Source organism: Colossoma macropomum, unplaced genomic scaffold (assembly GCF_904425465.1).
Source record: "Colossoma macropomum unplaced genomic scaffold, Colossoma_macropomum, whole genome shotgun sequence".
Classification (NCBI taxonomy): Eukaryota; Metazoa; Chordata; class Actinopteri; order Characiformes; family Serrasalmidae; genus Colossoma; species Colossoma macropomum.
In genome coordinates, this window is record NW_023494803.1 from 4,080,490 (window position 1) to 4,095,762 (window position 15,273).

Sequence of the window (15,273 nt, forward strand, 5' to 3'; positions counted from 1 at the left end):
ATGTTTTTTTATGTTAAAAAATAAATCAAGGATAATTGTATGCAAGTAAAGTGAAATGAACATATCTTTTAATTGCTCTCATAATGCATGCAGTAGAGGGTTAAGAACCACCATCTTGTACTTCCACACACTTTTAACTTCATGAGCTTTTTCTGTCTTAAAGGTTCAGTATATACTAGTGGAGTCCAAACACACATTAGGTCAAATTATTATTATTTTTGTTATTATTATTATTCATTTTTAATAATCTGTTTTGCTATTTTATTTTGTAATTAACATAAGGCTGGTAACTGCACTCAAGCTGTATCCAAACTGCTGCTACACCTGTGCTAGCATAATTACACAAGACTCAGTTCCTTCTTAGTTTTAGTGCAGCACTTCATATGATTTATGTTTTTTGAATACGCAACTGATTTTTCAAATTTAAAATGCCTAATATCACATTCATATCAGTAGATCAGTAGCCACCTTTACATGCAGCCTGATAATCCGTTAATAAACCGACTAATAGCTCATATGGAATACGTCCATGTTTACACCTTAGTCGGAATACATTAGAGGCCATTCCGAATACAGTTTATATCTGATTAATGAGGTGGGTAATCCTGTAAATAATCAGCTGAATAGAAGAATGGTAGTTATGTGAACGCCAGCATCTGATTCCGTTCCTAATCGGAAAGTTTTAAGTATGTTCTGTGCTCGGACAGCCCTGCGATGGACTGGCGACCTGTCCAGGGTGTATCCTGCCTTCTGCCCAATGACAGCTGGGATAGGCTCCAGCACCCCACCGCGACCCAGAAGGATAAGCGGTTTAGATGATGTATGTATGTATGTATGTGCTCGGGCTTTTGCAAGTTTATAATGTTCACCACGGTAGGAGCCACAAGCTGCTCTGGCATGTGAGCAAATGACCGACAGTGGATTTACATGAACAATGGAGCTAATTAAAAACACAAGTGCGGCAACTGAAAACTCAGGTGACGTACTGCCGCTCGTGTCACTCTGAGTGGACCACCAGGGGTCAGCAACCCAAATGTTAAGAGTCATTTTGTCCTTTCCACAAAAATCAACCCCCCCTTGGGGAGCAACATTGTATGTCCATTTTACCATCTTGGCTGTAAATATGTCTCAGTATGTCCGAATGTACTAGTGTAGGATAAAAAATATAATATAAATGAAAACACAGACTTGCTTTGCTCTGGTTTAAGCTTTAGCTCAACTGTAGCTTTTCTCGCATCTCTGGCAGGAAACTTTTCCTTAGTGTTTGACTTTTAGAGGCTGAAGACGCTTCTCATTCGCCAGCTTCTTGTTTGAATTTTCCCATTCCACCTTAAATGTTGCTTGACACCATTTAAGCTGGAATGGGAAAATGCGAAAGAGAAGCTGGCGAATGAAAAGCTGACATCAGCTTTGTGACTTTTTAGTGTTCGATAGTTTCTCACTGCAGGTTATAAATCCAAATAAGTCTGTTCATCTCCAAATTATTGATGTTGGTCTTATATTTTTTGCTAGCTAGGCAAGACTTTTATCTGCATTGCTGTGTGACCAGCAGTCTGCACACAAATCTTCAGGGTTAAAGGGTGAATTAGCAGTTATACATTAACTCTACATTAATTTTGAAAACTGTGTAAGAACTGTGTGTTATAACCATCAGCAGAACTTTGTTTTACCAGAAAATATGATTATGTTATTTTTACTTAAAAATCTAGTTCAGATATGGAGCTGAGGCAGGGCAGGGCCACATGTTGCTCACCCCTGGTCTAGACCAGAGACACTTTTCCACTGCATGGTAGCTACCTGCTTGACTCGACTCACTTTTGGTATCAGCTACTTCATTTTTTCACTGCAGATATAGCGCCCCCTCAATGTAGCTGGTCATTATAGCGACGCCAAATGAAACTGCTGACACGTGAAGGAGACAAATTTAGTCCAGAAGAGGCTGATGGCGGCAGAACAAAAGACTGCTGACAATAAAGAAGAGTTTGGGAAATCCTACATCAGAGTTCAGACGACAAGATGATTCTGGTTGCTCAAAAAAAGCAATGCAAGAGGGTAGCGAACGTTAGCATATGTGTTTAGTGATTCTCTCTCAGACCAATCAGTAGTCTGTAGTTTTTACGGCACCTTTTCATTTCGGCTTAGCTTGCTTGGAATCTCGACGGTGATGGTACCAACTTGAATTAAAACCAAAAAAGGCAAGTGGAGTCGAGTCGAGTCGAGTCGAGTCGAGCCGGTACCATGCAGTGGAAAAGCGCCTTATAAGTGGTACTCTACACATGCGCATAATTGGTGAAATCTTTCCATGTAAACACAGCCAGGGGAATTCTTGATCATCATAGGGAAGATTCCCAGTGGTCGTGTGACATATTTGTGTAATGCATGCTGAGTATTGTAGTGCCCATTCTGTCTGAGCACTGTGATAATATCACACAGCATGACAAAAAAAAGTTCTAGGCTGAAATGTCCATTTAATCCAAAGAATGCTAACATGGCTAATGATGAACGAAAGCTAGTGTGAACTGTTTTATTAAAATATCTCCATAATTAAGTTAATATGCTCCGTTCTGGAGAGTAAGAATTGTTCAGAGTCAGGCTGATAGGAACCAGAAGAGTTTAATACCCCTAAAAGTTGCCTTGTGTATATATATATATATATATACACTTCGTATCTCCAAAATGGTAACTTTACAGGAGAAGAAAAAACAGGCTTTACTTTTAATGGAAGTCAATGGAACCAGACTTTTTTCCAAGCAATTTTGGGCCGTTTCTTTTGGTCCATTCATTATGAAATTTACACACCATATGTAGGGCAACAGGCATTTTCAAATTACGTAAAAAGCTGAAAAATAACAAAAATGGAGATACAAGGTTTTCTTCAGCGATATGGTGAAGAGGTATATGCAGGGTGTTATAGGGAAAAATAGTCCCATAAACTTATCTTTTACTACTATTAACATTGCATATAAAAACTCAGGTTTACTTGTAGGTTCACTGGTGGTTTTGGATAGTAAATAAAATGTCTATATTTGTGTTGTGGACGTTGCAACCTCTGGTTCCTATCACCACCACTGTAAGGAAATCAAAGTCTGTATGTTTCTTTAGAGTGAACCACTTCACATCACACTCTGATTGAGTGTGCTTATATCCCAACCATTCAATTATGCATAATTTTTTTTACAAAAATGGCAGAATTCCCTTTTTATAACAGTGCTATTTATGTTACAACTTTGGCTAACAGAAAGTACTGGAAATGTGTTAGTCTGTTCTGTGTATTCATTTAGTCCACAGTGTGAGCGTGGGTTTGAATACTAATAGAAAAAGAATTTAGTCCAAAAAAGTGTCAGAAGGGTCAGAAACTGACCGTTGATGATGGAAGGATTAAGGATGGCTAACACAAATTGTGCATCAGTAGATGAGCTAAAACCAGCAAGGCAGAGCTAGGCAGGGGTTCCTAAAAAAGTGTCAGGAATGGTGTGTGTTGGTGTGTTTATAAATGGTAAACAGTGTAATCTACAGGGTTTCAGCATTGTGGGGCAGTCGTGGGCTGGAGGTTAGGGAACCCCTGAGCCTTGAGCAAGGCACCTAACCCCCAGCTGCTCCCTGGGCGCCGTGGATAGGGCTGCACACTGCTCCGGGCAAGTGTGCTCACCGCCCCCTAGTGAGTGTCTTCACTAGTGTGTATGTGGTGTTTCACTGCACGGATGGGTTAGATTGCAGAGGTGAAATTTCCCCATTGTGGGACTAATAAGGGTCACTTAATCTAATCTAAATTAGCAGCATTAGCAGTAATGGAATGAAGGCAGTGGGTGAGGAATGACTTCGCTGGCAGGACCGAGCTGTGCAGTTATCTCCAGTGTGGAAATGGCTGATAACTGGCTGATAAAGCAGTTATCAATGTACCAAATTTAGAGGAGTTATCAGTGCTGGAGCTGCTGCACGTTCAGCAGGTGGTTCAGTTTAGTTAATGTTTGAGGGCCGGTCAGCTGTTACCTTGGTGACGTCAGGGCTGAGGTGGGAGTGAGTTTCCTTCAGTCGAGAGATGGAGCTGTGGCTCAAACCCCCGACCACCGCCATCAGAGTGTTGAAGTTCTGCAGGTGGAGCAGTTTCTGTGCGAGAGAGAGAGAGAGAGAGAGAGAGAGAGAGAGAGAGAGAGAGAGAGAGAGATTAATGAACAATGGAAAGAGAGGGGAATACACAGATAAAAATATGGGCAATATGGGAGAGAGGGAGAGGTAATAACAGAACGGGGTTCAGAGAGAGAGAGAATGAAGAGAGAGAGAAAGAAGAGAGGGGGAAGAGGTAAAGACAGAAAGGGTAGGGAGAGTGATGGGGAAAGAGAGAGAGAGAGAGGGAGAGGTAAAGACAATGGGGTAGAGAGAGAGAATGAAGAGAGAGAAGGAAGAGAGGGGGAAGAGTTAAAGACAGAAGGGGTAGGGAGAGTGATGAAGAAAGAGAGAGAGGGAGAGGGAGAGGTAAAGACAGAATTTGGGTAGAGAGAGAGAGATGGAGAATGAACAGAGAGAGAAAGAGCAGATACAGAGAGAAAGAGAGAGAGAATAATGAACAATGGAAAAAGAGGAACAGGCAGATAGAATAGAGAAATATGAGCAAGGGAAAAAGAGAAATGAAAAGAGAAAGACGGGAGGAGTAGAAAGAGAGAAATGAGAAAGATGGACAATGAGAGAGAGACATGAGAGGTCAAGACAGAAGGGGTAGAGAGAGATGGTGAATGAGGTGAGAAAGAGAGAGGGAGGAGTAAAGACAGAAGGGGTAGAGAGAGAGGGGGGAGAGAGAGAGAGAGGTAAAGACAGAGGGGGTAGAGTGAGAGAGAAAGAGAGAGAGAGAGGTAAAGACAGAAGGGGTAGAGAGAGAGGTAAAGACAGAAAGGGGAGAGAGAGACAGAGAGACACAGAGAGAGAGGTAAAGACAGAGGGGTAGAGAGAGGTAAAGACAGAAGGGGTAGAGAGAGAGAGTGAGAGAGAGGGAGAGAGAGAGAGGTAAAGACAAGGGGTAGAGAGAGAGAGAGGTAAAGACAGAAAGGGTAGAGAGAGAGAGAGAGAGAGAGAGAGTAAGAGAGAGAGACAGAGAGAGACAGAGAGAGAGAGGTAAAGACAGAGGGGTAGAGAGAGGTAAAGACAGAAGGGGTAGAGAGAGAGAGAGAGAGAGAGAAAGAGAGAGAGGTAAAGACAGAGGGGTAGAGAGAGGTAAAGACAGAAGGGGTAGAGAGAGAGAGAGAGAGGTAAAGACAGAAGGGGTAGAGAGAGAGAGAGAGAGAGAGAGAGAGGTAAAGACGGGGTAGAGAGAGAGAGAGAGAGAGAGAGAGACAGAGAGAGAGAGGCAGAATGTAGAGAGAGAAGTAAATGCAGTAAGACAGGCACACAGACAGGAAGAGTTTGAGAGAGAGAGAGAGAGAGAGAGAGAGCGAGAGAGAAACAAAGCCACATGAAACGACTCCCACAATGCACCTCCACAAATGTTTTGCTGCACTGAAAAAGAAACAGAAATCTCTCGCCGCGCTGCTGCTTTACATCCGAGCCATTAGCTCTGCACTGATTCTGCTGCATTCAGCGGGTGCATTAACTGCGCTGAGTGCTGTCTGGGATCACAACACAGCAGCCCTGCTTTGTTACAGCGGCTCAGAGACTCAATAGCTCCTCACTTAATGCCTATTAGGGGCTGCATTAGGCTCAGGGAGGAGGAAGGAGGGGCTGCCTCGCATGTACAGTACCGCACAGAGGCCCCTTAATTAGGCAAGGGGGCAAAAGAAATTGTCTTACCCAGTGATCAGCTGGCTGTATAGACCTATCTGCTTTTATACCCCATCATTACACAACAGCTGTGCTTCTTACATAGATAGATAGATAGACTCTTTACAGTGGTGGTGATAGGAACCAGGGGTCACAATATTTAGTTTTAGGCTGAAATGCCCATTTAATATGTTGTATGATGCCTGAGATACTGTTGTATGATAGTCTTGAGATAAACAGAATGTCTATATTTGTGTTGTGGACGTTGCGACCCCTGGTTCCTATCAGCACCACTGTAAGGAAATCGAAAGTCTGTATGTTTCTCTAGAGTGAACCCACTTCACATCACACCACTCTGGATGATTTAAACACATTTATTTTAGGCTAAATTCTTTCCACAAAGCTATCATAAAACTTTTTGTGGTGCGTGAGATGGTTTTAGACATCCGGCAGTGTATTCATAACCATTTCATATAATAATTCTCAGTGATCTGGCTTTTAAAGGAACTATATGCTTTAGATGTCTGGTTTCTAAAGAAGCTCTAAAGGGCCGTGGGATTCGCTACTCTGTGATAACCTGTTATTTTCATTTGTCTCCTCGAGACATCATGGCGTTTATCATTATCACAGCAAAAAAATCTCAAGATCTCGAGTTATCTTATTAACACAACATAACAGACATAAATAACTCAAGATCTCAAGAAAACACCAGGTTTGCTGTGATTATGACACAAATATCACAAGTAGCACCAAGGAAACCTAAAACTCCCTCCCCCGTGATAAAATCACAGGAACACCCAGCCTCTCGGGGCTTATTGCATTAATAAAACGGCGGCCAACGTAAAATATATTAAAATGCACAATATTTTAGATAATTATTTAAGTTATTATTAATAATAATCGACATAAACAAGTATTCCGCCAAGAAATGTAGTTCCTTTAGAGTACGGTATCGTTGCTAAGCAAGAGAAGAATGTTCGGTTGCCGATCACTGTAAACTGCAGACATTTCATGATTTTTAAAACTTTTGTCGTATAACAGTGAAAATATGATAACACAGCACTGTTTAATGCAAAACCTTCAGTTTATAAGTACTCTTTGGTCACCAAATCACCACCGTGAGTCTTCTGCCAGTCTGACGACGCCACTTTTCTCACGCTGGGGCTGAATCTCAAACGGCTCTCATAGTGCACTACGTAGGAGTTTAAATACTGACTCCTGCAGCCCAACAATGCAAAATACCACTAAAAATGGTCATTCGGGATTCATCCACATTCATACTCGACAGGCAGTCACTATTCGACAGCAGAAGCTAGAATTTCTAAACTTAATGTCACACAGCTCACTATTTAGCTAGGGAGTACGGAGCCGTTTGGGATTCAGTCTGGGTTTGACATGACTTCTGACCGAAACACGGACATTTGAAGCGTGTAGGACATTCAGGTGACATTCTTTAGAGTTTTATGTCGCTGTTTTTCAGTGAATCATATCGTGAGTACTTTAATTCAAACCTTGAGTTGTTTAGCTATCTTTTAGCCAGTTGGCTAGCTGACCAGCCCAGTTGTATCGAAGAAAATAAGTTGTCAGCCCTTCAGTTTAAACAAAAACAGGTTCTTACTTCATCAATATACTCAGTGCTCCGATCAGCATTAGAGTCAAAGATTATTCCATTAACAGCAGAAGGGTTTTTCGTGCCACGGCACAGTAATACAGAGTTCACAGCCATGGTATATCCTGGATTTTATAACGGCTTCAAATGCGGATCAGCCAATCAGATTTAGGGCCAGAACTATCCATTTCATAATGTGTCTTATACTTGATTTTGTGATTGTTAAAACAATATCATTTGAACATTTAACTCATTTGTACTTGTCACTTGTACGAGTCATCTTATCTAGAGAAATTATACACTGAAATAAAGGCAGCTGCCAATAGAAGACCACCCCTCAAGATGAAACAATTAAGCATCGGGAAACATTATAGAACTATTAGAATAATCTTATGTTCTTCTCACCGTCTCATAATAGCTAGATCCAAAAGGTGTTCACTTACCAAGATATTTTTAGCAGGTAAATTTAACTGAATGACTTTGTTTACATCTCAACAACTGAATTATACAGAAACTTTGAAAACTCTTTAAAAAAATTCACCTTTTTGTAAATTACCTGCATCATAGCTGAATAAACAAATGTTAAAGTTACTTTAAAATAAAAATTTTGAAATGAACTTTTTTAGCCAACTGTGTCTGAGCACATCGGAATTAGTCCTCTGCATTTAACCCATCCATGCAGTGAAACACCACACACACTAGGGGGCAGTGAGCACACTTGCCCGGAGTGGTGGGCAGCCCTATCCATGGCCCCCAGTGAGCAGTTGGGGGTTAGGTGCCTTGCTCAAGGGCACTTCAGTCACATACTGTCAGCTGAGGGGATCAAACCAGCAACCTTCCGGTCACAAGGCTGGTTCCCTAACCTCCAGCCCATGACTGCCCTACTTGACCCCTGCTACATAATGTTGCCATAAACATGTCATGGAAGATTTCATATTGAAACTCTGCCACAACACTTGCAAGTATCTCAACTTCATGGAACAAGTCTAATGACACAGCCTACCAGAACGGCATTCTGTTTCATAAAACATGTTTCACGAAATTGCAACTGTTGCAGGGTGAGTTTCGAGTGAGTTGCAGGATGCTTTACATTATGCAACTCAAGCGCAATTTAGTTTCATGTAGATTTCAAGCAACTAAAGTTGAATGAAACTTTCACTGTGTAAAGCCAGCCCAAGGTAATGATGTTATCACTGAAGTGCTGTTTTTATGGTCTTAGCCAGACCCTTTCAGCATCAAGCTGGGGCGGACAAGCTTTTGATACAAAGACCAACAGAAAATGGAACACATTTGATGCTTTATTGACTGCGCAATCTGAACATCTCATTCTGCTGTGAGATCCACATCGTTCCAGTGTGTACAGTTTGAACGGTGGGCTACTCAGCAGGAGAAATGCAAAGCTGAGGGGTGAGTGGCACCGGTTCTCCATCAGTGCAGAGCACACCTACGTCCACATCTCCCTCTCCCACGGCTGCCTTTTGGATATCGCTCTTGTCTGGTACATTGTCTTTGTGTGCGTGTACAAAATTAGCATATCAAAGAGGCTGTAAATGTCATCATTCTTCATCTGAGTGCTGGAGCTCTCGGCAAGCTTTCGGAGCGCTGAGGGCCTGCGGGTGCTGCGTTTAGAGGCTAGTGGGCTACAGTTGCATAATCAAGGGGACAGCTTAAAACACAGGCTGTGTTTGCCTTTCTCGGTGTTTCAGTGTCAGCGTCCCAAGTTTTTGCATGTGTTTGTATGTTAAATATGACTAACTGCAGTTTGTAAAATAGTTATAATTTTAATTTTAGTTCATTTTTCCTTTACCCCAAAATCTAGTCAATCAGGCAAAAAGGACAAAAGCAAAAGAACATTACATAGCAGAAACAGTAGTAGTGGTAGTGGCTTCCATTGTTTATTAGCTATAATAGCCTCTTGGCTCCAACACAAACCTAGCAAACTTTAGACACCAAACTATCAGCTGATCAACTGCATTTGCGTTAAGGAGATAACTGAGTATATTTGACTGGTATTGCTTTAACACAGCATGCTTAACTACTCAATGATGACCACAAAATGACCAAACCGAGTGCACCATGCTTTCACACCAACTGTGGATGTACAAACCCAACTCCCAAAAAGTTGGAACAGTAAGTCAAACACAGATGAAAACAGAAAGCAGTGATTTGTAAATCCACTTTTACCTGTATTTAAACAAAAGCAGTACAAATACAAGATATTTAATGTTTCATCTTATCAGCTTTATTGGTTTTTGTAAATATACACTCGTATGCAATTTAGTTTCATGTAGGTTTCAAGCAACTAAAGTTGCATGAAAGTTTCACCATGTAAAGCCAGCCTAAGGCAATGATGTATGAGCTTTTTAGACAGAGGGTGAATAATGAATAGTATAGTATGAGAAAAATAATGAGTTTTTGGAAGCTGTGAATCTTTTCTAGTAGACTTCAAAAATAAAATTGTGAACATTAAAAATGCATAATAGGTCCCCTTAAAGGAAAGGTGATGTCACACAGTGGTAAACATGCTCCTGTCCCAATACTTTTAGGAACATGTTGCAGGCGTCGCATTTGGAATAAGTGTATATTTACAAAAAACAATCCAGTTCATAAGGTAAAACATCAAATATTGTTGATATATTGTTGATATTTTTCATTACAGGTCAAACAGAATTTACTAATCACTGCTTTCTGTTTTATTAGCATTTCACATACTGTCCCAAATTTTTTGGAACTGGGTTTGTATGAACATCACCACCAATGAACACAATGACTGATGAGAGTGGGATCGTACCTGGGCGACATGGATGAACTTGCTGATGACGTGGGCTCTGTGCTGGGGGGTGAGTTTGCTGAGCACCATCAGCTGCACCCACTGGGACACCCCGTTAAACAGGGCGATGGAGCGCTCCAGCGTGGGGTTATCAACCAAACAGCCATGGACCACATAGCTCTGATAGTCTGTGAACTGAAAACACACAAACGCATGAAACACGAGCCCAAAACTGGGCGTACATGTACCAGTCAAAAGTTTGGATACATAATCACAGAAGGATTTTCCTTATTCTCTCTACACCTTTGATATAATATGAAAGGCATCAAAGCTAGGAAATGACACGTGCAGTCTTATGCAAAAGTGTGTACACCTCCAATCAAATGACATGTTTAGCTGATTTTCTAAGTGAAAATAAGTCAACACATCCTCTACAGACAACACACTGAAATATTTCACAATTTCTATTTATTTGCTTAATAAAAAAAACATAAAATATAAAATTTTTGCACATTTTATTTTTCCTCAATTTGTTAATTCAGCCATTAAACAGTAAGTGTGCATTAACATGTGTGAAGTGTGTTCTCTGTAGAGGATGTGTTCACTTTTTTCACTAAAAAAAAATCAACAAAACATGTAATTTGATCAAAACGTGTTCAAACTTTTGCATATAACTGTACAGAACCAAAAAAGCTAAATAAATCAAAACCATTTTATATTATTTTGGTAAAATAGATGTGCATTAACGACACATGACAATTTTCATGTACGTTTAGCAATCGCCTTGTGTCCAATTCATTCTGCCTCTGACTCCGTCATGTAACCAACCATGTTTTTCTCCCTAATTAAACAGATTTGAAACTTGACAGCACAAACAGCAGATCTGTTTATTTCAACAAGTTTTACCGCTGTGTCAGAGAAGAGTCTCCTGAAAACACTGGGCCTCATTCACGAACCATTCTTAAGACGAAATGTCTTCTTAAAACCCACTTATGCAGTTTACATGAAGATTCTGACCTTCACCAGTGTTTTCTTATCTGGGATTTGTTCTTGGGTAAGAACAGAATCAACGCTCACTCAAGAGCACAAAGGTGAGAACAGTTCTGCGCTTTAAGAACAACAACAACATCACATTTTAAGGCCCTGTCTATTATGATAGGCTGCACTGTATTGTGCTTCATTCAGAAAGCAGTCCAGGCTGAAACCCTCCTTTTAACTTCAGTGTGAGTGGGTGGGGCCACTCTGCTGTAGGCCAAATAGGTGTATATATATATATATATATATATATATATATATATATATATATATATGTATGTATCTGTTCTGTCGGATGACAAAAAAACAACAAAAAATATCTGAAATATTATTGCTTTAGTGTGATTTTCACAATGAGTACTAAGATTCTTTGGATATGTCAACGAGTATTCAAATCCTGCTGTTTATCACAGCCTTAATTTAAAACAAAATTCTAAAAACATTAATTCAAGTCAGGAGGGTCCAAATTTTTGACTGTCCACAAGTAAATGCACACAAACACAGAAATAGCCGTGGAAAGTCTTCGTTAGACATGATAAAGAATATTTGAGGTCAGCTTGGCTGAATTACTGGAAAGTAAAGTTCATAAAGTAAAGTAAAATTCCTTTACAGTAAAGTAAAGTAAAATTCCCTAACATGGAAGAACATTCTAAGCATATGTGGCTTTGCTATGCCTTATGCTTTCATGTCTTAACAATGGCTAAGCATATGTCTGATAAAGCTGATGTGATTCATCTCTCCAATGTTTCTGCAGTCTAGTGACCATTTATCCGTCTGGAAAAAGGAATGTCTGTATTATTTTCTCACTGTTCGGCTCAGCAGCACGAAAGCTGTATGTACGGAAGGCCAACATGTTCAAGCTGTAGCGCTCACGCTGCCGTGTCACTCACGGGTGCCGACACGCTTCAGGCTGACGCAATGTCAGAAACACAGTCCCCCCCAATGTATTTCAGTTAGGACACTGCATTGGCTCTGTCGGATAAACCATTTCAAGTTTTACTGCCAAAAAATTCCGACGTGGAGGAACGTCAACCAATAGAAACGTGGATGGGCGGGCACAGGCGACAACAGATGAAAGTCCAAGATGGAGGACAGACTAATCAGTAGTGACACTCAGTGTGTCCCAATTCAGGGGCTGGATCCTTTGGAGGACATGGCGTGGAGGGAAGGCGTGTCCTTCGAAGGCTGCTTAGACCCGCGAAGGCTGAACTATAATGAGACGGTCTGCCCTACGGCGGATTTTCTGTTTGCGTCGCAGCACCGCTGTTCCCACCCTTACTGCTGCGTCACAAAACACCGCTCTTGTCAAGTTATTTTAAAGTTATTTAAAGATGGAGCCAGAAACTTTGATTTTAGTTGTTTACTTTTTCATTTATTAGAGCTGGAGATGCTTCCCTGCCGGCTACTGATGAGACTGGTTTGTTTTTTGTTTTTCTTTTTTAAAAAGTTAGCCATTCGCCTCAGTTTAAGCCCAAAACTTTTTTTATTTATTTATTATTTAAAAGTGTCTCTTCAGCCGCCGTTCGTTTCTCTGTTGAATCCTCGCCGGAACGCAATGAACCTCGGGATATGTTGGCTGGCGAAGGATCCACCCGTTGGATCCTTCGTTGCCATGGAAAAGAAGGACACATTCGTCGGCCACATATGAAGGAGCCTTCGAAATGGGACAATCTAGTCGCACCACTGTGACACAATCGGCCTTCGAATGCAGCCTCCGAAGGATGCAGCCCCTGAAATGGGACACACTGAACGTGTGCTCTTCGCCTGATCTCTATGACTCTGTATATGGCCATCGCCATGGCCATTTCTTTCAATGGTCCATATTTCTTTTTTTTTTGGTTCTGCTTTTGCTCCCCGCTGGAGTTCGAACTATAGAAACTCCGCCCCTGCTCCAGCCATATCCACGCCTTCTAGACAGACATGATCTGCAACACTCCATCCTTGCGTTGCTTAGTGTGTAGGCACCCTTACCCTGGAGCCTTGTGGTCTAGGGCCCCAATCAGGACCCCTCTAGCATTCAGAGGCTCCTGGGTACCGGCCCCACTGGCTTTCTGAGTACCCCATTCCTGGTTGCAAAGGCCAATCACGATCAACAAACACTATGTTGTGCAGCTGATGTGAGGTTCAGTGAGTCTATGAATGCAAGTACACAGACACGTATCACTCTCTATCTCGGTGTGTTCCAGATGAAAGCCATGCACAGGTGCACCCTTTCCCAGGGGAGCGTGCACGGCTTTCATCTGCAAAGTACCGAGATAGAGAGTGATATGTGTCTGTGTACTTGACATTTTTAGATTCGCTGGAGCTTTTGTTTTTCCACCTGCAGGCTGTGGACTCACTGATATCCTCCTGATGGACTTGTACTCTAGGAAGGTGAGGTGTTCAGCCAACTCGATGGGCTCCAGGTGGTCGAACAGCAGAGAGGCTTTGCCCTTCTTTACTTGCTTCTTGCGCTGCGTTAGCTTCCTCATCCAGTCGTAGGAAGGGCTGTGGAGGTGTCAGAGTTCAAAGTTTAACCATGGGGTGTTGCATAATAATCAGTAGAAACATCTCAAAGTCATTGTCCATTTTATCAGCTCCACTTACTATATAGGTGCACTTTGTAGTTGTACAGTTACAGACTGTAGTCCATCTGTTTCTCTGCATACTTTGTTAGCCTGTTCTTCAGTGGTCAGGACCCCCATGGACCCTCACAGAGCAGGTACTATTTGGGTGGCACTGCAGTAACACTGACATGGTGGTGGTGTGTTAGTGTGTGTTGCGCTGGTCTGAGTAAATCAGACACAGCAGTGCTGCTGGAGTTTTTAAACACCTCAGTGTCACTGCTGGACTAAGAATAGTCCACCAACCAAAAATCGTCCTGTGACCACTGATGAAGGACTACAGGATGACCAACACAAACTGTGCAGCAGCAGATGAGCTATCGTCTCTGACTTTACATCTACAAGGTGGACCGACAAGGTAGGAGTGTCTAATAGAGTGGACAGTGAGTGGACACAGTGTTTAAAAACTCCAGCAGCACTGCTGTGTCTGATCCACTCGCACCAGCGCAACACACACTAACATGCCACCACCACATCAGTGTTACTGCAGTGCTGAGAATGATCCACCACCCAAATAGTACCTGCTCTGTGAGGGTCCATGGGGGGTCCAGACCACTGAAGAACAGGGTAAAAGGGGGCTAACAAAGTATGCAGAGAAACAGATGGACTACAGTCTGTAACTGTAGAACTACAAAGTGCACCTATATAGTAAGTGGAGCTGATAAAATGGACAATGAGCGTAGAAACGAGGTGGTCAGAATTTTATGCTTGATCGATGTATAGTGGATATTATACTGGACAGCATAGTGGACATTTGGACTTACGCGAATAAAATGTTTGAACAAGAATGAACATATTTTTTTCACTTCTTCTGTGTTTACTGATTGTCCAGCTGCATTAAAAAATTTCTGAGCTCTTGGAACTGCCTGGACCTCTGCATACTAAAATATAACATATTTTTCTTCATAATTTTTATATGACAATATTAAACAAAGAGCTTTTGAACACAAAGCATATTCACTGAATTCCCAACTATATCTAAAATGAACAAAGGGTTGAAACCATTGAGGTTATTGATGAAAAAAGTCAGAAAACATTACAAAGGGCATCACATACATATGTAATATTACACAATACATGTATTTGATATGCTAGCACAGTGTTGTAGACAGGAATAACGTTACTGAAACACAGGAAATATTCAATTTTTTGTTTGGGTCTGCTATCCTGATGATAATAAATATATTCATTTTTCAAAATCTTGCAGATTTCCTGTGCCTAATTCCAATGTCTGGTATATTATAAGGTGAAAAACATTGAACAGTTTTAATCCCAAATTCATAGAATAGGATCTACAGTCACTCTTAACCCCTTAACAGGTCAGCGTCTTCCAGCGGGCCCAAAATCTTATTACATACTTCTACGATCTAACAATAGTTAGACCAATTTGCATTGAAATTCCTGTAGTTACTCAATAATAAGCCTTAGTATGTAATAAGCCTGGGGCTTTAAGGGGTTAAATAAACATGAGATTCTACTTTTATTAAAATAAATACAAATCCTGAATG

The 15,273-nt window shown here is 41.3% G+C and overlaps 1 protein-coding gene across 3 annotated transcripts in view; it reads right to left on the reverse strand.

The window, feature by feature from the left end:
* rasgrp3 (RAS guanyl releasing protein 3 (calcium and DAG-regulated)) overlaps positions 1-15,273 on the reverse strand; it is a 119,625-nt gene that overhangs the window by 32,970 nt on the left and 71,382 nt on the right. For all 3 annotated transcript variants that reach the window (XM_036592620.1, XM_036592618.1, XM_036592619.1), the window contains exons 6-8: positions 13,502-13,649; positions 10,149-10,322; positions 3,991-4,107 (exon numbers count right to left, since the gene is read on the reverse strand). In XM_036592620.1, coding sequence (XP_036448513.1) covers positions 3,991-4,107; positions 10,149-10,322; positions 13,502-13,649 — 439 coding nt within the window. The remainder of the gene's footprint in view (positions 1-3,990; positions 4,108-10,148; positions 10,323-13,501; positions 13,650-15,273) is intronic.